This window comes from Podarcis raffonei, chromosome 17 (assembly GCF_027172205.1).
Source record: "Podarcis raffonei isolate rPodRaf1 chromosome 17, rPodRaf1.pri, whole genome shotgun sequence".
NCBI classification, from domain to species: Eukaryota; Metazoa; Chordata; class Lepidosauria; order Squamata; family Lacertidae; genus Podarcis; species Podarcis raffonei.
In genome coordinates this window covers 709,957-731,382 of record NC_070618.1, presented here as the reverse complement: position 1 = coordinate 731,382, position 21,426 = coordinate 709,957, and the positions used below count along the sequence as shown (strand labels likewise).

Here is a 21,426-nt window from a genome sequence, read left to right as displayed (position 1 = left end):
TTTATGAAATCAGAGTATTTTCTGCATAAAAATAAGTAGCAGGAATAAATCTGGTCATTTCCTAGTATAGCAATCCAGAGATTCATTTGATAAGGTATTAGTTCAGTTAAAATGAAGGGGAGGAATGACAATATCATCAACACTAAATATCCTCCACAGAACTTGCCCATTAACCAACCAATACCTGCCCCCCAACAACAACTTAACATGAAATTGACCTTCATCTAAAGAATTAACACAAATGGGATGGGAAGTCTTATAACCTAAGACCTGAATTTCAAGGATAACAATGGGCTTTTTGCTCTCTCTTCCTAAGCATGAGCTACAGGGTACTTATAGCAGTTGTTCAACAGATTCATCACCATGAATTTGGTCTCCTGGGAGTTTTGTGCCACTAATGTTATCTCAGAAACAGAAACACATGGTTATTACGAAGAAAGACAGTACCACCCAGTAAAATGTTTTGCATCTGAGAATTTGATTTTGGGTTGTTGTTTTTTTAAGTAATCAACTGGCTCAAATGCAATCTGTACCCAGGGCCTTCCTACATAACAGTTCACAGTAGTACACATGAAAGTGTTACAATCACTTGCATATATTATATTGTATATATTTATACATTATATAGAGGAAGTTAAAACGTGCAGTCATTATTGCATTGCCTGTTTCAAACATAGTTCTGTGTTGCAACATCCCATCTATCTGAAATTTTACTTGATTAACAAAATCTAAGCTTTTCACTTATGCTACATGCAGCTCTGGAATATGATGTGTTTCAAAACTCCCCACCAAGCCTTGAAGTAAGCAATGCAATATATAAGCAAAACTCATGCAAACTTACTGAGATTTCAGTATTAACTTCATGCTTGCTGAATCTGTAAACGATAACATATGCAGAGACTCCAGCTACACAAAATAGTCTACTTTCAGGGCACCAGTACATCAACTGGATGGCAAAAGGATCCTCTTCTGTGTTTTCTGGCGTTGGTTTTCCTTCTACCTTCTGCTTTTCAAAAACCTTTGAGGTTTTTAACTTGTATAACATCTGCAGTGTAACTGGAGAATATTGAAGACATCTATTATATTGCTTTAAACTAGATTAATATATGCTCATTATCTGTAAATATCACAATCTCTCTTTTCCAGTATTGTTAGATACTACAGTGAAATAGGGCAAAATGCAGCATTATTGAGTTTCATACTAGATCATATCTACCGTTATCTGTGCTCTGCTCTCAGAGAAGACCAAAAAGAGAGACATACAGGATAGCAACATGATAGAGCCCTGCTCTTTTAGGGCGTATGAAAAAGAAGGTCAACCTTTCAACATAAGGAATCCTCTACCTTAAAAAAATTGAAGATATATGATGGAATCCAATGTAGTACTAAGTGGAGTAGGTGTGTGCAGAAGAAGGTCGACTCGTGCAATGGGACTTAAGCCCCTCTGCACTCCCTCCAAACCTGTTCTGGGGTTTTCCCCACACCACCAGAGCAGATTTACTGGGTGGAGAGAAGACGGACCACGTTCCTGTTGTACAAACAGACCATGTTCCACACATGCAACACATGAGTTCTATCCCGCCCATTTACTTTCTTTGCTTCTTTGTGTAATGCCTTTTAAGATTACAATAAAATGAATGAAAATATATATACTGAGGATATTCATACAATTCTGAGTCCATAAGATGTGCAAAGGGTGCTCAAATCTTTATCTATCACCCTATTAATTTTATAATGAATGATTTTAGAGTGTTGTGTTGTGTTGTACTGTTTTATTGTTGTTAGCTGCCCTGAGCCCGGCTTCGGCTGGGGAGGGCGGGATATAAATAAAATTTATTATTATTATTATTATTATTATTATTATTATTATTACCCATCTTGTAAGCACATCAAGTTGAACACAGTTGTTTAATATATGTTTGTCAAGCTTGACATTACTGGCTTCCATTTGAAAAGTGCCAAACCCAGGATTTTTTCTTACCACAAGTTCCTATTCTCAAGAGAGGCATTAAATATCCTTCAGGACATTCTCTCCCTCTTTTAATCAAGGAGCAAGGCCAACTGCTGGTTGACTCATCCATGGGAAGGGTCTCCAATCTACCAGACCATCCTGGACAAAAGCAAGAACCCTAAAACCCAGGAGAAACTAAAAGGAAGGCCAACAAGGTGAATGCAGAAAAATATACAAAGCCACACAGATAGAGGGAGAACGCCTCAAAAGGCCTTACCTAACAACTCCCTTCATATGTCATTGTTGAATTATTTGCAATATGGGATACAAATGTATTTTCAGTATTTTTTTCCTGGTGCAATTCACACTGAAGCACTTTTCCCTGATGAGGTAGGACCGCATTGGCATTTTTAGGGAACACAACTGCTGCTCAGGGGCCACACTGTATGAAATACTGTATCTCCCTTGTTCTAAACACAATTCTATGCTACGTGCTACAAGAGGTTCTTAAGTAATGTGAATTCTATCATCTTTCTTTACCACACAACTCTGTGTCACTCAGCACTGTAATTAATTATTATTAATTAACCACACTTCATCCTGAGGTTATAGGGTGGGTTACAACATTAAAACACAACATTAAAAAGGCACAGACAGTGGAGTTCCTACCGCAGCACATTCTAGCCCCTCACACAGCAAAGCATTGCTCACAACACAAATATGTGTTTCTGTGCCACGGACACAGCAACCAACCTGCTAGTCTTCTTTTTTGTTTGCAGAGCAAACAGAAAGGGCTAAAGGCATTGGAAGCGGAGTCTGAATTTGCATTCATTCATGCTACACTGTTCTCAAAAGGAATGGCAAAATTCCTTAAACAACCACCTACTTAACAAGACCCAAAACAAATGTACTTGGATATAGTGCCAAACTTCTGTCCTAATAACATGGCAACCCAGAGTCCTGCTTGGAGTCAAGAAAGAGCCGGCTAATAGACCAAGTGTTTGAGCGGCATATGGTTCACCACTTCAACAAATCAGCCCCGAGGCTCTGCTGAATGGAGGCCATGATTACCATTGCAGACTAATTGAACTGCCTCGTTTGCAAATGTGTTGATTCTTGCTCCATGCTCTGTACAGAAGAGTGTAATTGACATGTTGGAGAAACAGCAACTGGGACTGGTGTGTGTTGGCAGCACAGACACCCTACCTTCCAAGTCTGAAGAACAATAACAGTGCCACAAATAGGGACAGCAAGATAATTACTCCCCTCTAGTAAGCAACAAGCCCTACCATCGCTCAAAAGTGATGCGTTCCACAGGAGAGAGAAAGGGGTGTGGGAGAGAAGGAGGCGGAAGAAAGTGAGCGTCCAAGAACTTGGGCGGCAATGAGCCTCTTCCTCCTGCACCACCACCACTCTTCCTTTTTGGATCCAGGGATCTTCCTTTCCTCTGCCCTGCCCCTTCCCCCAGCCCTTTGACTCTGAAATTTAAGGCTTTTAAATTAAGCCCAACTGCACAGCTTCACAAGTGCGTACTCCCACCTGCTCAAAGGTTAAAGATGGGGCAGGAGAAGAAGATGAGGAAAAAAGGATGCCAAACCAGTTCTGCAGGATCAAGGCTACTCTCACTGATAACAGTGTGTGGTTGATTCACTTGGAAATCAACCAATACAAGAATTAGATACCTGTATAACCACTGTTCCACCACCACAAGCTATACTGATATGCCCCACTGTGCTGCCATATAGCATAGAATTAAAACATCACTGAAATTTCCCCTTACTCATTTTGTTTCTTAGGACTATAACACACGCTACATTCCGTTTTGTTTCTTAGGGCTACAACATACGCTACATTTCATTCCAGAACCAACAGAGAGGGAATACTTGTTCTTTTCTATTTAGTGCACACACAGTCTAGATCCGTTGTGTATTTGTTGCCCCTAAAAAGCAGTTACTGAGAAACTGGTTTCGTTTCAAAAATAAAAGCTCATTGCAGGTTGATTCTGTATTGCCCTGCAATGCGTCCACTGGAAAACCCATGCAGGTGGTCTGGCAATAGGGGATGCCACAACACCTGCCCAGTAGCGTTCTGGGTGGGCATATACCAAGCCTGCAACCACCACTTTTATCTTCCTTCTCCCGGGGCATCTGCAGGGAGGAAAAGGTGGGGATAGCCTAATGGGGGGATTTTCAAACACAGATCAAGTAACCACACACCCATCCTTGTGCATGGCTAGATCTAGAATCAAGCAAGATTGAAAGCAGCATGTTGAGGGCAAACATGAAAACTACATTTTTGTGCTACAAACTTAGATAGCATGTATGCAGCCTAGCTGTACCCAGGCTCTTTTTTTAGCCTATATATAATTCAGAGAAGGAAAGCATAGTAGCACAGGGCAGTATCAAACTAAGCAGTTCTGCTGGCTGAGCTACAGAACTTCCCCTCCCTCTCCTCTCTCTGCATGCTTCCTAAATCTGTTTTGGATTTCCCCCCAATGCTCTGCAGCAGATTAAGAAGACATGTGGGAAGAGGACAGGGAGGGGAAGTTCCATTGCACAGCCAAGAGCGCTTGCGCTAGTGCAGCTCTTCAACTGAATTCCAGCCATAATAATTTTCATAAACTAATGCCTTTCCAGAGCATAAAAGCCCTGATTCATCATCCCTCTCTAAATCCATAATTTCCCTTGCAATGGGATAACAGTTCAACCCCATGCATTGCTCAGAAGTAATTCACGCTGGGTTCAGTGAGGTTTACTCCCAGGTAAACGTGCGTAAAAACTAGGTGCCGTTTGAATGTTTCACTTGATCACCCTGTCCCTAAAAACAGAATTCCTCTACCTTGAAAAGTTGTGTAGAAGAGAGATGTTGAAAGGTTGGCCATCTCTGGTTTAGAATTAAAAAGAAATCAACATATATACATTTCAGGATTTCTTATTTTGTCACCCTGGAGCATGATGTCACAGAAACAGGAGGCAAAGGGGAACAAATGGCTTTGGACAAAGAAACCACACAGTGATGTGGGTCTCCTTCCACCAACATTCTCACTGAAATGTCGGGAATCAATTTCATTCCATTTGTTACATTAATCCTATCCTTTCAATAATGAACAAATTAAACAATTATTTCCCTTAAATTTGTAGCATGCAGTTATTAATGGTTTAAAAATTGTGTTTTGGCACTTACTGGCAGAAGCATCCCAAAATTTCACTGTTCCATCTGCATGACTTAAAAAGAATAGATTAAAAGTCAATTAAAACAAAGTACAGAACAGTTAACCTTTTAGTAAGGCTGCGTACAAACTGAAGCTTTAAAGCACATTCAAAACACATTTCTTCCCTCAAAGAATTCTGGGCATTCTAGTTTAACCCTTCATAGAGTTACAACAGACTACAGTGGCTAGGATTCTTTGAGGGAAAGAAGAATTCTATTATTTATACCCCGCCCATCTGCTTCACATGTGCTTTAAAGCTCCAGCCTAAACGTCACATATATACCAAGGCCCCTGCAGATGCCCTATATACTGCACATTCATGATGATTTGTGCTCATGGTGCTATTGGGGCAGTCAAATGCATCCCACTTTCAATACTGTTTGCAGCGGCAAATGTTTTGGGCAGTCAGACTGCTTCTTTTCCAATCAGTGCATATCCTGCAACTTCATGCTGAAGTCCATCCACATTATCAATAATGAGGAAACACTGTAGAACAACTAATAAAGCACAATTAAATGCACCATGAATTCACTATTATTGTGTTAAGCCAGGCACCCCCAAACTCAGCCCTCCAGCTGTTTTGGGACTACAACTCCCATCATCCCTAGCTAACAAGACCAGTGGTCAGGGATGATAGGAGTTGTAGTCCCAAAACAGCTGGAGGGCAGAGTTTGGGGGTGCCCGTGTTAAGCACATGCTGTGGAACACACCTGCAGTACTGTACTGGAGGGGCCCTCGGTCTCCCTGCGGTGAGGGAGACAGACTGAACACAGCTGGTAAGTCATCGCGACAGCCAGTCCTTGTTAGGCAGCTGTGAAGAGCCTAGCTGCCTCACATCTTTCAGCTCTTCATTAAAGCATGGAAAGACTGAGCTCTGAAAACTGGGACAAGAAGCCTAGAAGTCAATTTGTGAATCACCAGAGACAACCTCCGAGGACAGCTAGCAAGATCAAGGGAAAATTAGAAACTGGTTGGGTCCGTAAATGGGTGCACCACTCCTTCAGTAAGCAGCATCCTATAATAGCAGCTTCCTTACCCTGTTATGATAATTTCAGGATACGTCTGTGCTCCGAGGTTCCACACTCCGCCACTGATTGGCCACTCCTAAACACCATCAGAGGAGTTACATTTAGAATACTGAAATGCTGCATTTTATTTCCAGGAAAGTGACAACTTACAGCAGTATATATGTTAGTGTGTCAGCTGCAGTATGTAGGCGTGTCATGTGAATGTTGTGTGTGCTCCTCCCAGGGCTGGAAAGGGGTTAGTTTAACCTCTGGTTAGCTAGTAAAATTGAATTACTGTGTAGTGAAATGATGCATGTCGAAAAAGTGTTTCACCAACATGAAAAGTTTGGAAAGCTCTGCACTATATCTTTAAAGCATGGGTAGACAGGTTACTATTAGTAATGGTTAAGACAAGGAGAATAAGGAAGATTAACTTAAACTTAAAGTAAAATAAGGGAAGATTTGCTGAATAATTGATTAGAATCTGGAATACAGAAAAGGGAGGCATGAGGAAGTCGGGGAAGAAAGGTATATGAAATTAAGATATGAAATGGTACTTGTTTTTTGCTTTGTTTTTGTTTTTGTTTGGTTATGTATTTGCTGTTTTTATGTTATGTTTGTGTGATTATAAAAACTGTTTAATAAAAAATATTTAAAAAAATAAAATAAAGCATGGGTAGACAAACTAAGGCCTGGGGGCCGGATCCAGCCCAATCACCTTCTAAATCCGGCCCGCAGACGGTCTGGGAATCAGCGTGTTTTTACATGAGTAGAATGTGTCCTTTTATTTAAAATGCATCTCTGGGTTATTTGTGGGGCACAGGAATTCGTTCATTCCCTGCTCCCCCCCCCAAAAAAATATAGTCCGGCCCCCCACAAGGTCTGAGGGGCAGTGGACCGGCCCCCTCCTGAAAAAGTTTGCTGACCCCTGCTTTAAAGCACACTCATTCTCCCCCCCCCCCAGGATTTTGGATACTGTAGTTTTTAAGGGTTGTTGGGAAGTGTGAGGGGTAAAGCTAACAGAATTCTTTGAGGGAGAAAAATAAACTTTGGTCATCGTTCAACTACAGCTGCTGTCTTTGTGCTTTAGGGCCAGATTCCAGTGTTTACTTTTAAGCCCTAAATTGAGTGGTTCCTATGTACGTCCAGGAGGGCTCTTTCTCTCTCTCTCTCTCTCTCTCTCTCTCTCTCTCTCTCTCTCTCTCTCTCATATATGTTCCTCCTATCCCCCCTGAAATTTGAGGGAGAAGCTATGCTCTATGTTCTATCTTTCAACCCAGCAAATCAAACCAAGAAGAAGCACAAACCATTTGGAATATGCTTTCAAAAGAAACCTGCTTGGCCACATTCCTAACTGCATTACATCATCAACTAATAAGTTTTATTTTTAAAAGCTTGTACTGTAAAGCAGACAGTACAGTTTGGAGGCTTTATACAGAAGACTGTGCCAATAAATATACAGTTCTACTTCAATAAAACGCACCCAACTTTTCCTCTTTTTACCTTATTGCTGTATCCTTGCTTCTTATGCTTAGCGCCTATGGAATATAGCACAGGAATCAAATCTGGAGGACAGTCAGCAAAATAGTCTGTGCAGGTAACTGGTGATTCATGAATGTCCATGGGATAAGGATTTTCAAATATTGGAAAGCTATTTGAGAAAGATATTTTATGGGATTGTATTAGCACACCTTTTAAAGCAGAAAATTATGTAATACATAAAGTTTACTAAAATAAAACATACTAGCAATCTATGGGAGGAATTTAAAAAAAAAATCGACAGCTTATCAGAACTTTTAAAAAGATAAATTGAACATAAATTGAACATAAATTCCACTATAAGGCAGTTTTGCCTCTCTTTAATCAGAGTGATGGGAACCAAGTTAACCCAACAAAATGAGGGACCGGTCTTCATTCTCTTTCAACTCTTTGCAAAGACCTGAGGTGGCAAGACTAAAGAGCGTGGGATAAGCAAGAAAGTTATGGAAAAAACCATAGAAAAAACAACAGAGTCACAAACTTTTATGTAATAAAAGCAGTACATTCATCACTTGGAACTTTAATCCAAGAATATTTTCTTCCCACCTCCCTTTAATTGGGAAAATGGAAAACAAAAAACTCAACAAGCTTCGGAAAGGCACATAAAAAGTGATTACACAGCAAGAGACTCTAAATTATGTACTTACGTAATTATGTAAAGATGGATTTTACACAATTACAGATGGAAACTGAGCCTGTTTATTTTTTAACACATGATGGCTTGTCTTTGTTATTCTATATTTCCAAGCTTGGATAAAATAAATAAATAAAGCTGACCTTCATTCAAATGAGTTGTAGCATCCTGCAGACTATATACTTACTTGCTTTGAGTCAGATCGACGACAATGAGATCTTTTTCCAATAGTACAACTACAGCGTAGGGTTCTTGCACTTCTAAGAATCAAGAATTAAGCACATATATTAGTGAACTAGAACATTAAATAATAACCAGATCATATATATTCACAAAATGAAGGATTGTAGGCAGGGTTCTGAATCGCTGAAGAGGGTTTTCCAAACTGAAAGAAATGCTGTTAAACTACATCCCTACTGATGCAGATAAGACTTCCATGTGAAGGAAAGGGGAAGATTTATAATGGGAAAAGGGAGAGAAAGGGTATGGATGTGGGAAACGGGAAGGGAACTATTGGACTGTAAGTTATGTAGCTGCCTTATGAGCTGTACCATGAGTTGAAATTTATGCTGTTGTTAATTATGGTTCGGAAAAATTAATAAAATGATTTTTAAAAAGGAAAAAGCCTGTTTGGAACACTGATGGGGAGATGATGTTATTTTGGTCGTAAACTTGATTGTTATGAACTTATAAATTTGTCTTTAGTATAAAGACAAGGAGCGAGGCCTCAATGCCTTTGACTTGTGCCGTATCAGGAAGATTTGGGGCATCACATGGCAGGACAGAGTCTCAGACAACGATGTGCTCTCCCAAGCCCACATTCCCAGCATGTTCATACTCCTGTCTCAGCAATATCTATGCTGGCTTGGCCATGTCCACAAAATGGAAGATGTCAGGGCCCCCAAAGACGTGTTCTACAGGGAGCTGGCTTCAGGCACCAGGCCCACTGGCAGACCAACTCTGCATTTCAAAGATGTCTGCAGACATGGCATGAAGGCTGGCAACATTAACCCCGCAGTGTAGGAATCCCTTGCAGACGACTGCAGCGCTTGGAGACAGTCACGTTGTGTATCTGCAGCAGCAACCAGAGGAGGACTGACCATTGGGAGGAGTACAGAAAGAAGTACAGTCCTACCTTGGAAGCCCGTTCGACTTCCAAAACGTTCGAAAACCAAAGTGCGGCTTCTGATTGGATGTAGGAAGTTCCTGCAGCCAAACTGGAAGCCATAGAAGCCCAGTCGGACGTTTGGCTTCCAAAAATAGTTCGCAAACCGTAACATGCACTTCTGGGTTTGCAGCGTTTGGGAACTAAGCTGTTCACCAAGGTACGACTGTACAGAAAGAAGAAACACCATGGTACACCTGAATCGGCACAATTGGATGGCTTTATCTGCCCCAGCTGCAACAAACCATGTCTCTCCCATATTGGTCTCTAGAGCCACACCAGGAGCTGTAACTCTCCAACTTCATCTCCAAAGGTCCACTCTTCCATTGTCTCCTGAGACAGACAGATGCCAACCAGTTTTCATTGGAGCACCCTTTATTCATGTGGGGCATTGAAGATGCCTAGGTAGTCACCATGCAATCCACATTGGAAACCTATTACATTGTTCCCGCTGCCACATGTGGACAGAAGTACTTTTTATGATAATTCTGCTGTTAAGGCACATACAGATCAGATCTGATACACCCACTCAAATTGAGGGACACTTCAGTAACTTTTGACAATATGAGTATGAACAAACTCTCTGCTCCACACATTCCCATAGGCAAGGCACAAAAATCTGCCTACAATGAGGCGGCTCTGCAAAATCCTAGACTGTGGGTGGCAGAACCTTTGAGACTGGAATTATTGGAGGATTTTTTCCAACCCTGCTATCTTTGGTCTCTCAGCTGAGTACAAGGTAACTACTTGTTTTCAGACCTCTGGCTAAGATTGTAACACAAACACACTCACCATTTGGGTACGGAGTTTCACAAAGAGTTAAAAAGTCGACAATGGGGTGATCCATTTCAAGTACTGTAATTGCTTTTCCATGCATGATTGTCAGACTAGGTCTTCTCCAAGGTTTGTCATAAGAAAGTCCACCAGAAAAAATGATAAAAGGCTCACTATATTGGGAAGAAATGAAAAAAAAATTGTTTCAGATTTTTGCACTGACTTTCAGCCCAGATATTTTTGCAAGTTGCAAAAAAAAAAAAAATGCAGTCTGTATGTAAATTGTGATTAAATTCTAAGGACTCACATTGATCTTTATAGGGTTCTGGAACTGAGTAGCAAAAAGATTTAATTATGAAGCTGCCCGATACAAGTCAGGCCACCAGTCCATTTATCCCAGGACTGCCTGCTGTTTTTAGCAGCTTTGCTTCAAGCAAATTATTTTCTAGCACTTTCATGTGGAAATATGCTGGGAAGTGAGGCTAGGGGGCCTCCCCCTTAGGGCCTGCAATACAGAAACTTTTAAGACAACTATTCCAGAAGGTACGAAGGGGATGTCCACAGCATATTCATAGGATTTAAAGAGGTTCTCCAGACCTATGCTTTAAAATAGGGCAGAGTCTAGCTGGGACTGTGTGCTGTTTTTCTGAGAGTGGACATGGAACCTACAGCATTCTGCCAGTCTCTGGGTTCCAGAAACAGCATGTATGGGAGGTTCAGCACAGCTACTAATGCGATTAAGCTTCCAGCACAGTAAAGGGCAATGGGGGGGGGGAACCCTACTTACCTATTTTTACAGGTCTTGTATTCTACTTTAAGAATTGGTTTACAAGATTCAACTTTTTTCCCATCTCGTTGAATCTTACCTGTTAAAAGTTCACACAGAAATAGCAAATTTATTTTACCTTAAGGCCAGGGCGTTTGCAAAAATCACAACTGCTTGTACTGGCTATTAAATTCAGGGTTATTCTTTAAGAACCAGGGTGGAAACAATAACCTACTGTGCATTAAAAAAAAAACATTCCACGTAGTGATTATCTGTAGATTCCTACCATTCAATGAGCCAGATTTTGCCTGGAATGGGTGTCAGGTGGGAGGCAACATTTACAGTCTAAAATATAAGGTGTGACCGGAAAGGTCAGTGAACAGTCACAGAAATTGGAAAGCAAGAAATATTTGAACATACATGCCTTACAGACCTTCAAAGTAGGTCCTCTTTGATACAGTGCATCGTTGACAAAGTTCATAGAACTGTTGGAAACTTCTGGAGAAGTCCTCTTTCTGTACTGCATTGTTCCCTTGTCACAGCAGCTTGGATGAGTGAAATGTTGGAAAATCTGTGCCCTTTCAGTACAGATTTCAGTTTTGGAAAAAGAAAGAAATCGAGTGGGGCCAGATCGGGAGAATATGGAGGGTGGGAAAACTCAGTAACCTCAGTAACGATTTCAAATGTGTCAGCGTTGCCCAAGGTCCCAGCTCACACAAGACCAACGCTGCTTCTTCCTCAAGTAAAAAGGTCTTTATTGAAGTTCAGTTTCATTTCCAGACGCGCAGCGCGCAACGCTACGTCTATACCTTAGACCGGCGAAGTCCCATCTGAATCTCCTCCCCCCTGACACCAGCTTAAGACTCTAGCCTTACTCCACCTCTTCCTCTGTTCCTTCTTTCTCTGGGTCCTCCTGCTAGTCGGAGTCTCAGCCCTCCTAGACTCCTCTGACGCTGAGTCCCCTGACTCTTCCCCCTCCCTCCTTCGGGCTTTAGGACCTGGCTCCCAATCCGGGTTTTCTGCTGTCCAGCGCTCCTCCACATTTGAACTTGGCGCGCGCGCGCAGCCTCCCACTTTCCTTCTGACCGTTACACTTGTGTCACTGCTCCCTCTTTCGGGGAGGCTAGCTGGACCTGGCCTTCCCTCCGTTTCCCCACTTCCCGATGGGGGCGTGGTTACCCCTGACTCATCTTCTCTCCCCGCTGGAGGAGAAGCTGGTCCTGACTCGTGTGACTCTTCCCCCCCACTGTGCTCTGGTGGGGGAACTGGTCCTGATCCTCCGCTGCTCCCTTGGGAGTCCCCTCTGGTCCCTTGTTTATGGAGCGTCCCCCCTGGGACCCCCCTCGCCCTTACCATAGGCGCCCCCTTCTGGGAATCTTCTGATTCGCTGGAGAAGCTCATGGAATCTCTCGGGTCACTGTCATATTCCTCTACGCTCCCCTCTGATTCCTCTCCTCCGCTCTCTATTTGCTCTCTCCCCTGCTCTTCTGCTCCTGAGCCTCTGACAACATGGAATATGCAATTCTTCCGCCATCATTCAGATGGACAAACGCCGATCCCACATCAATAACCATGAACTCATTTCTGTTCATGAGTTTGCTGCCATTCTGCTCATCAATGGTCTGCCAGACTGAGGGTCATCTTTGATGGTTTGCCACCCTTCATGGAAACACTTAAACTACTCATACACAGTCTTTCGAGTTACAGCTTCATCTCTGTACACAACTGTGAGCATTTTGTGGGTTTCCAATGCCGATTGCATGTTCGAATATTTCTCGCTGTCCGATTTCTGTGACCATTCACCGAACGTTCCGGTCACACCTTGTAGATATGGGGAATCTTAGGCCCTCTGTATGTTGCTGAACTACAACTCCCATCCCTAGCCATTGGCCATGCTTGCTGGGCTGATAGGACTTGTAGTTCAACAACATCTGGAGGGCCAAAGGTTCCCCACACCTGGTCAAAAGGAAACCAGGCCAGGTAGTTCATCCAGAGATGGATGGGGTGTCCTGAGCTAAGAAGAACAGATAGGTGCTGATAAACCAATTTCTGTGGCCTGAACTCAGAAACTGCTGCAATTCTCCCTACTTGAAGGCAAAGCTTGACCTATTTATCCCAAATATTTAGACTAATAGAAGGGTGCATGGTTCTCTGCTGGGATATATCCCAAGAACAGCTGGTGCAGTCTGCACCTCATACGGGACCCATTTCTGGAGATTTTCTCTTTTTTTCAGAGATGGTGCGGGTATTCATTCCCCTGACATTCTTTACAATGGCAATTGAGATTAGGTGAAGCAGCTACAACATAAAATCAGGGAAATGGTGCAACGAAAATCCCACCTCAAATTTAGCAATCCTTCCATTGCATTTCATTGAGTTATCAGGGTATTCAATTCTGTACAGCAGTAAATTGCTTCTTTTGCCCCCAGAAACAACAATCTGCACACTATTTACCTACTATCTAGAAGTTCAAGATTATGGTCACAGTTCTGTGTGACCAAATAGAGTTTAGGGTCTGTCCCCCATAACTTACCGTGAGGAACAATTATCTGGAAAGGTCTGCTTTGACTTTTTAGATTCCACAACGTCAAGCTGCCATCAGAATGACTACACATAAACTGCTTCCCTTCATTATGCCATCCAATAGAATGAATAGCCTAAAAAACAATAAAAATATTAGCAATGACAGGCAAAATAGTCTATATCTGACAATAAAACCATTATACCTTAGAATTACAGAAGCTTAAAATATCCTCTCTATTTTACCATCCAAATGCCATAATTTAGCTCTAGGGAACATGTACACATAAAACCAAAATGATACAAAATAAGCTACTCATAAGAAACATTTTCCACAAGCATTCTGCTAATACAGATCAGCTCCATATTACTATTTTATATATACAGTCGTAGCTTGGATCTCTTTTTTTAAAAAAAATTTTATTTATAAAATTTTCAAATTTAACAATAAGAAAAAAAACCCAAAACATTCCATTTGAATTATAAATCCTAATCTTTCCACTTTCAGACTTCCTTCAGTCTATCTGGAAATTTTCATGTTTTCACAGTTATTCACATTTCTTGCATCTATATTGTTTTTGTTTGTTTTTTTAACCAAATTAATCTTAACAATTATTATAAAACAATATTTCTTTTCATTATTATCACAGAGCTTCTTGAAAACCTGCAAACGTTAATTGACCTTCACAAACAGTCGTAGCTTGGATCTCAAACGCCTTGGCTCCTGAACAAATCGGCTCCTGAATGATCGAAACCCGGAAGTGAGTGCACAGATTTTCGAATGATTTTCGGAAGCTGAACATCCGGCACTTCTTCCGCAACTTCCGATTGGCTGCAGGAAGCCGTGCTTTGGTTTCCAAATGTTTTGGAAGTCGAACGGACTTCCGGAACAGATTCCGTTCGCCTTCCAAGGTACGACTGTAGTCCACTTTCCAAACTAATTTTCTAAAGTGTCCTACATGAAGATAAACATAGTAGGCAGGATTCACCTAAAGCACCCCATAGAATCATATATTTGTAGAGTTGGGAGGGACCCTGAGAGTCATCTAGTCCAACCCTCTGCAATGCAGGAATCTCAGCCAAGGCATCCATGAGAGATGGCCAAGGAGGAGTGTCCACAGTCAAATAGCTCTTCCTGTCAAAAAGCATTTTCTCAAGCTTAGTCAGAAACTCTTATCAGTGGAAGCCCAATGCACTGAATTTCATCAGTTGAATCCCTATGAAAGGAACCTGGCTTGCGCAATGGGATTTCCCCCTCTCTCCTCCCCCCTCAAAATCAGCTCAGGGTGGTAGTGTCCAGATTGCAGAACGATGCACAAGGGGAAGACACACTCGACTAAAAACAGGGCGGAGAGAGCCTGCTTTACCTCTTGGGTAGGAAATTCAACAAGGTCCTGCTCCTGGTACCCACCCATCAAACCTTTGCTAATGAAGGGCAGATGGTATGGCCTTCACCACTGATCTTGAAAGGCCAGGCAGGGTCACATAGGCAAAAGTGTTCCTTAAGACTCTAGACAGCTTAGGGATGTGAAAGTTCTTACCAGAATTTTAATTCTGACCAGACATGAGCAGGTAGTAAAGGTAAAGAACCCCTGGCAGTTGAGCCTATTCGCAGACGACTCTGGGGTTGTAGCACTCATCTCGTTTTACAGGTCAAGGGAGCCGGCGTTTGTCCACAGACAGTTTTTCTGGGTCATGGGGCCAGCATGACTAAGCCGCTTCTGGCGCAATGGAACACCAAAACCAGAGCAGCGCACAGAAACGCTGTTTAACTTCCCGCTGCAGAAGTACCTATTTCTTTACTTTCACAGGCGTGCTTTTGAACTGCTAGGTTGGCAGGAGCTGGGACCGAGCAATGGGAGCTCACCCCGTCATTGCGGGGATTCAAACCGCCGACCTTCTGATCGGCAAGCCCAAGAGACTCAGTGGTTTAGACCACAGTGCCACCCGCGTCCCTAAATAGTATCAGTAAGGCAATACAAATAAAGTGAAAGTTATGCTTGCCTTCCTTTGAGAAGCCTGTATAAGCTTTTTTATGTGTAAATTCACAACAATTCATGCAGTAATTCATAGAGGAAGTAATCAACACAGAACTGCCATACATAGTCAGATTAGCAACCTAATCTTAACCAACTCTACTTATTTTAAAAAAATAAAATTTTATTGATTTTTTAAAAATATAAACATGTAACAAAAAACAATTCCAAATCTAAAGATTGAGATTGAATCTCCTGACTTCCCCCCATCCTTCCCTGGGTCCTAATGATAATATTTACATCTGCATATCAATACTTATCCAAATATTTATCCATCTAAATTATTCATACTTTCCATTACTTTACATGTTTTGACCTGCTTACAGTGGTCTACTTAGTCCCTCTGGCACAACTACAGTAACTGTACACATTTTTGAAAATGGACCCCTTTTAACTAATAGCATTTTTTTCAACACACCCAAACATTTGGGTTGTGCTTTTAAAGGAAATATAAATAGCTTACCTCATCGTAGTATAGTCTTAAATCTGCTCTTTTGGATCTCAAGTCCCAGAATACCACAGTCCCATTTTCATAGCCTATCAACAACTAAGGGGGGGGGGAGAAAACAAAACAATTATGTTCTCAAATTTAATTATCTTATGATTTACTACACTTCGTTGTCACATTTTCCAAAAAAAAAAAGTGTCTCAAAGTGACTTACAGTGTAAAAAACAACAACCATTAAATCCAAGTATAAAAAAGAATAAAGGACCTAAAATTCAGTTCCACTCCACCCCACAAAAAAGATGAGCACAAACCCTCCAAATTCAGGGCTAAAAACCTGGGTAAACAGAAAGGCTTTTGCCAGGCGCCTAAAAACAGACAGTGATGGTGGCAGGCATGTCTCCCTGGGGAGAGCATTCAACAAGCTGAGAGCCACCACTGAGAAGGCCCGTTCTCATGTTGCCACCTTCCTCAACTCCTATGGAAACGGCACACAGAGGAGAGTCCAGACTGGTTCATGTGGAAAGAGGTGGTCCTTAAGGTACTGAGCAGCAAAAGGCTTTATAGGTCAAAGCCAGCACTTTGAATTGAGACCGGAAACTAACTGCTAGCCAGTGCAGTCACACTAAGCTTGGTGTAGATTTATTCAAACTGTCTTGCTCCAGTCAGCAATCGGGCCACTGAATCCTGCATCAGCTGCAGTTTCCAGACCCTTTTCAAACGCTGCGCTGGGTATAACACATTGCAGGAAACTAACTTAGAGGTCGCCAGAGCACAGGCAATATAGGAAACATTTATTTTGAATGCTTCTTTAGCTGTTATTATTTAACTATTTATTTAAATTATATATCCTTAGCATCTTTTCATGCATAAAACAATTTTCTTTTACAGAAAAGAAAATGGGTGTTTTAAGTTGAGGTACACATTGAAAGATGTGTACCTCAATTAGAAAATCTGCTTTTATTCCACTGCGAAGAATTCTTTTCCTAATTACAGGCAACAGTTCAACTTAATTCACGGAAGACACTAAGTAGGAATAATGACTCAAGCTGCAATTTTACTCGGGGCTTATCCAACCAGTGTTTGCCCCAGTCCTTCCCCCTGGGGAAACCCAAACTTTAGCACTGAATTGGAACAAATGGCCATCTGGTTTTCTACAGTTTGACGTTTGTTCTTACTCCTAAACAGCGGGTTTTCTAGGGGGAAGCAGTGGAGCAAAGGCAAGACTGCTCAGACAGAAAACCGCTTGGACCTAAGCTTTCTAGGTACAGGTCAAGTGGAATCAACAGGTTTGGGTTTGACTTCAGTGGAAACAGCACTGCGTCCTATGCTAATATCATCTGCTTGGGTTCTGCCTTACCTGTTACTCTGCTTTCCAAATGCTCTGTGAGACCTGAATGGAACTTGCTGCATAACATTCATTATCTGTTGTGTCTCTGGAAGGTGTCACAATGAAGGCTGGAGACAGACAATAGGTTTTGGTTTTTTCAGCGAGATGAAGATGGTATGTCAGAGTTGTTGCAGCTCCTGACAAGCACACTCTTTCTCCTGTCCCACTATTGTCTCTGGGCCAAACTAGATGTGTGTAGGTGGGAATCTAAACTTTTCCTCCCCTGCTTCATTCCTGAAGAAACTTCTCCCCAGAAACTGCAATTTACATGGGAAGGAAACTCCCCACCCCATTCTGATGCTACTTGCATTTTTAAAACATGAACATTACATTCAAAATTCAGGTAGGTAGCCAGGTTGGTCTGACGCAGTTGAAATAAAAAATTTAAAAATAGTCCAGGAGCACTTTAGAGTCGGTGCTACTGGACCATTTTTTAATTTTTTATTACATTCAAGGACGTATTTAACATCACATCAAGTTTGGCTTCTCGTTCACACATTTTGTAGTGTTGTTTTTTTAAAGAACTTTGTAAATTTGCATAACCTTTTACATGAGGCAAAAATGGGACACAAGAAAACTATGTACACCAGGGGTAGCCAATGTGGTGCCCTTCAAATATTGCTGGACTCTGACACTCCCCCAGCTAGCATGGCCCATGAGCAGGGAGGAAGGGAGTTGGACTTCAACAACATCTTGTGGACAACACAATAGCTATCCCTGACGTACACCATGGGAAGCCATGCTTCTATCATACCACTTCCGACTCTCTTAAAGTCTTGCCTGTCTCCAGCCTAAGACCTCAAAGCCAGAGGTTAGCACACAGTGGATAAATTCACACATAATGCTAAACCAAGCCTCTCCATTTGGTCCATGAAACAGCATCACCTGTCCTACACCTGACATTGCATGTGGCTGCAGAAAGGAGGGCTGAACTCCTGGGCATCACAGGGAATTCAATCTTGCTTGGTGCAAGCAAACAAGCCAGTTCCCAGCAGGGAACCCTGCACAAAGGGTCACTTCATTCCTCTCTGTTCAATTTGCTGCTGCGTCGCACTAAACTACCCATTTTTGACTTATCCTGTTGCCTGAAGGGAAGCTCCTCAGGCTAGCAATGAGCAGCAGTCAAGGTCTCTTCTTATTTCCCCAGTTGTGGTTGAGTCTCTTAGCCTTCACCGCTTTGTCAGGGGAACTCAACGGAACCCAAAATTTGCCAATCCAGAACAGTTAACTTTTGCATGTCAGTTTATCACAGTGCAGATGACTGTGTTAATAAGGTCCTTTTTCAGCTGCCCGTTCCAGTTTACTGAGTCATCTCCCGGTGACTCAGTTTAAGAGCATAGCTGCGTCTCTGTGGTGAACCCTGCTTTTTTCTACACTGTCAATCTTTTCCTCAAATCTACAGATGTGTATTCCATAGGGCTGAAGTTGTTACTAGATCAATCAGGGAGAGAGGCGAAAAAAGTAGTTGCAGAGCAAAATGATTTATCATCTTTTCTTCAGATACCATGGCCTACATGTGATACTCAACATTGAGCCTATTCATACAAAGAGGGACAGCTCTCGATTCTTGCCTTTTTGTCTTTTGTTTTATAATTATTTATCATAAATCTATATCGCAGTCTTTAGGACAAGCCATTTACATCTTCTGATAGCACTCTTCAGATAAATCTGCCAAACAGCAAGCCTGCGATTTATTCACAGGTTTATGACTGTGGTGCTGGGACCTTGGTCGTTTCCAAAAGACCTGCATTCAGGAGGATTCATCCTGACATGCTTGAGGGAAATCAAATGATAGTGCAGCAAACAAACGTTATCCAACACTTTCCAGTGCATCTTCAGGCAGATGCACCCCATACATTTAAAAGCACATCCAGTTCACATGACTTCCCAAGAACCCTGGGAACTGCAGATTCTTAAAAATAGCAGCTCTGTGAGGGTGGGGGACTTGTTGGTTATCTAGCCTTTAAAAGTTGTTACATATCCATAAAATATTACCTCTAGTGACTTAATATAATTTTTAAAATTGTACTTCGAAAGTCAGAAATTAGAAAAGCCATGCATATCCCCTAACATTGTTTTACAGAAATTGTCCCAACCACTTAAAAGGGCATTACTAATTCAAAAAATGTCTAATTATACAACTTCTATTCATCACGTGGTTTTCTCTTTCTTTGACAGGGTTTCTATGCCATTCTGAAACAGATGGTAGCTAGCTAAAACATTTTTCAGTATCAGCAAAGTAGTGGTCATAAGAACTATTGAGACTTTTTAAAAAAGCCCAGTAAGATTATTATTATCAGGGTACATTTCTATTACAAATTGTATATGCAGTTTAGAATCAACTGTATCATGCTGTAATATTATATTGGCTAACTAAGCAGTCAGTTCATAAGCACAAGAAATTTAACTGACTTAAAAAAAAAAAGGATCGAGTCTTATCAAGCACTAATATACACATGACAAAATCCACAAGTAAATGCTTCCAGTTAAATAAAATTATGTTTTTGACTCACAGAAGACAGTTGAAGCACATTGCTTAGTATCTAATAGCCTGGTTCGCACAGCCTGCTAAGCCGAACTTGGAGTGTTCCTAGCTGGAGCTTACAGTTAGTGAGGAGAGAGCGCTTAAGCACAAGCCCAGGTTAGGACATGACACTTAGTCAAACTTTGGGCTGAACCACACTTCTGCTTGTTCTGCTGTTTTTGCGTGGGGTGGAAAACGCTCTTTACCACTGAACCAGCACAAACAGCAAATGGATTTTCCATGGATTGAGGTTTACTCCGATTCAGCGGTAAAGAGCCGCTTTTCCTGGAGAAAGTGGCAGGACAAATTGAAAACTGCATGGAGCTGTGTTTTCTAGGCATGTGACAGCAAAGTGGGATGAGCCTTCTGACTTAGTTCAGTCTGGGGTAGTATCAAAAAGGAAGCAAAGCGGTTGCCATCTCCTCTCCCGGAGTCCACACACTTGTGAAGTCTCACTATGCTGCAGTTTGTGAACCAGGCAGTAGTAGTTCAATAATTCTTACGTAAGGCTATTCCCTGGAGGAAAAGGGTTGGAGTGACAAAAGAAAAATACTGTAGTTCCTCTTACTCACTTTCCCTTCATCTCTTGGGCTATCGCTTAGGTGCACCACGGGGCCAGGATGAGTCTTTGTGGATCTGCAAATCAAAACCAATGCTATGAAAAACTGAGTAAAGTGGGGGGTTTTTACCTTGTAGGCCAAGTGGGCAATATTAAAGGAAGTCGACCCAAATGTTGTGGATATTGTGATATAACTGAACTGAGTATAATCCTAACTGTGGGTGGAAAGTGGCAATTATACTCAAAATTGGACTCCTTGACAGAAGGCAATGAATTAAAAGCGGGTGGGGAGCTGTCATGGGCAAACTGGTGGAAAACATTATTAAAAGAGAGAATTATTAAACATACAGAAGAATAAGCCTTGCCAAGGAAGAATCAACTTGGCTTCTGCAAAGCAAAGTCCTGCATTTCCCTACCTTTAAGTCTATTTTGTTTCTTATATGAACAATAATTATGCAGTGTAAAGTCAACACAGATCTTTTTTGGAAGTCCTTGATTTCTGTTAATTCTAGATTAACAGAATATTTTTCTTGGGGTGGAAATAGACACATGAAAATACATTTGTTGAAAATACTTTTTATGGATGCAAGTGAGGAAGATTAAAAATATACCTCAAGGCAGCACATATAATAGACAGAGACTGGTATTCATTGAAAAAAAACCACAGAAAAACACCAGCAAATAGAAAACTGGTGAATTAAAAACTTACAGTTCTATGGCCTTGTTCCACATGATAACGTATCCAGAAAGTATGAACGACTCAATGTTCACAATGTGAGTATTTCCTCTCTCTGTTCCAACATAGAGCCATTTGCTTTGGAATGGTAAGTGACAGAAAGTAATTCTGTATTTGGAAAAATACAATGAAGTTATGGATACAAATACAGTGACAACAGTTTGTTTTC

At 41.5% G+C, this 21,426-nt stretch overlaps 1 protein-coding gene across 5 annotated transcripts in view; it reads right to left on the bottom strand.

Annotated features, from left to right (window-relative positions):
* STXBP5L (syntaxin binding protein 5L) overlaps positions 1 to 21,426 on the bottom strand; it is a 63,668-nt gene that overhangs the window by 23,886 nt on the left and 18,356 nt on the right. For all 5 annotated transcript variants that reach the window (XM_053371066.1, XM_053371068.1, XM_053371065.1 and 2 more), the window contains exons 5-15: positions 21,231 to 21,365; positions 20,535 to 20,598; positions 16,067 to 16,150; positions 13,581 to 13,704; positions 11,069 to 11,147; positions 10,300 to 10,454; positions 8,530 to 8,602; positions 7,673 to 7,820; positions 6,199 to 6,266; positions 5,135 to 5,175; positions 842 to 1,056 (exon numbers count right to left, since the gene is read on the bottom strand). In XM_053371066.1, coding sequence (XP_053227041.1) covers positions 842 to 1,056; positions 5,135 to 5,175; positions 6,199 to 6,266; positions 7,673 to 7,820; positions 8,530 to 8,602; positions 10,300 to 10,454; positions 11,069 to 11,147; positions 13,581 to 13,704; positions 16,067 to 16,150; positions 20,535 to 20,598; positions 21,231 to 21,365 — 1,186 coding nt within the window. The remainder of the gene's footprint in view (positions 1 to 841; positions 1,057 to 5,134; positions 5,176 to 6,198; positions 6,267 to 7,672; positions 7,821 to 8,529; positions 8,603 to 10,299; positions 10,455 to 11,068; positions 11,148 to 13,580; positions 13,705 to 16,066; positions 16,151 to 20,534; positions 20,599 to 21,230; positions 21,366 to 21,426) is intronic.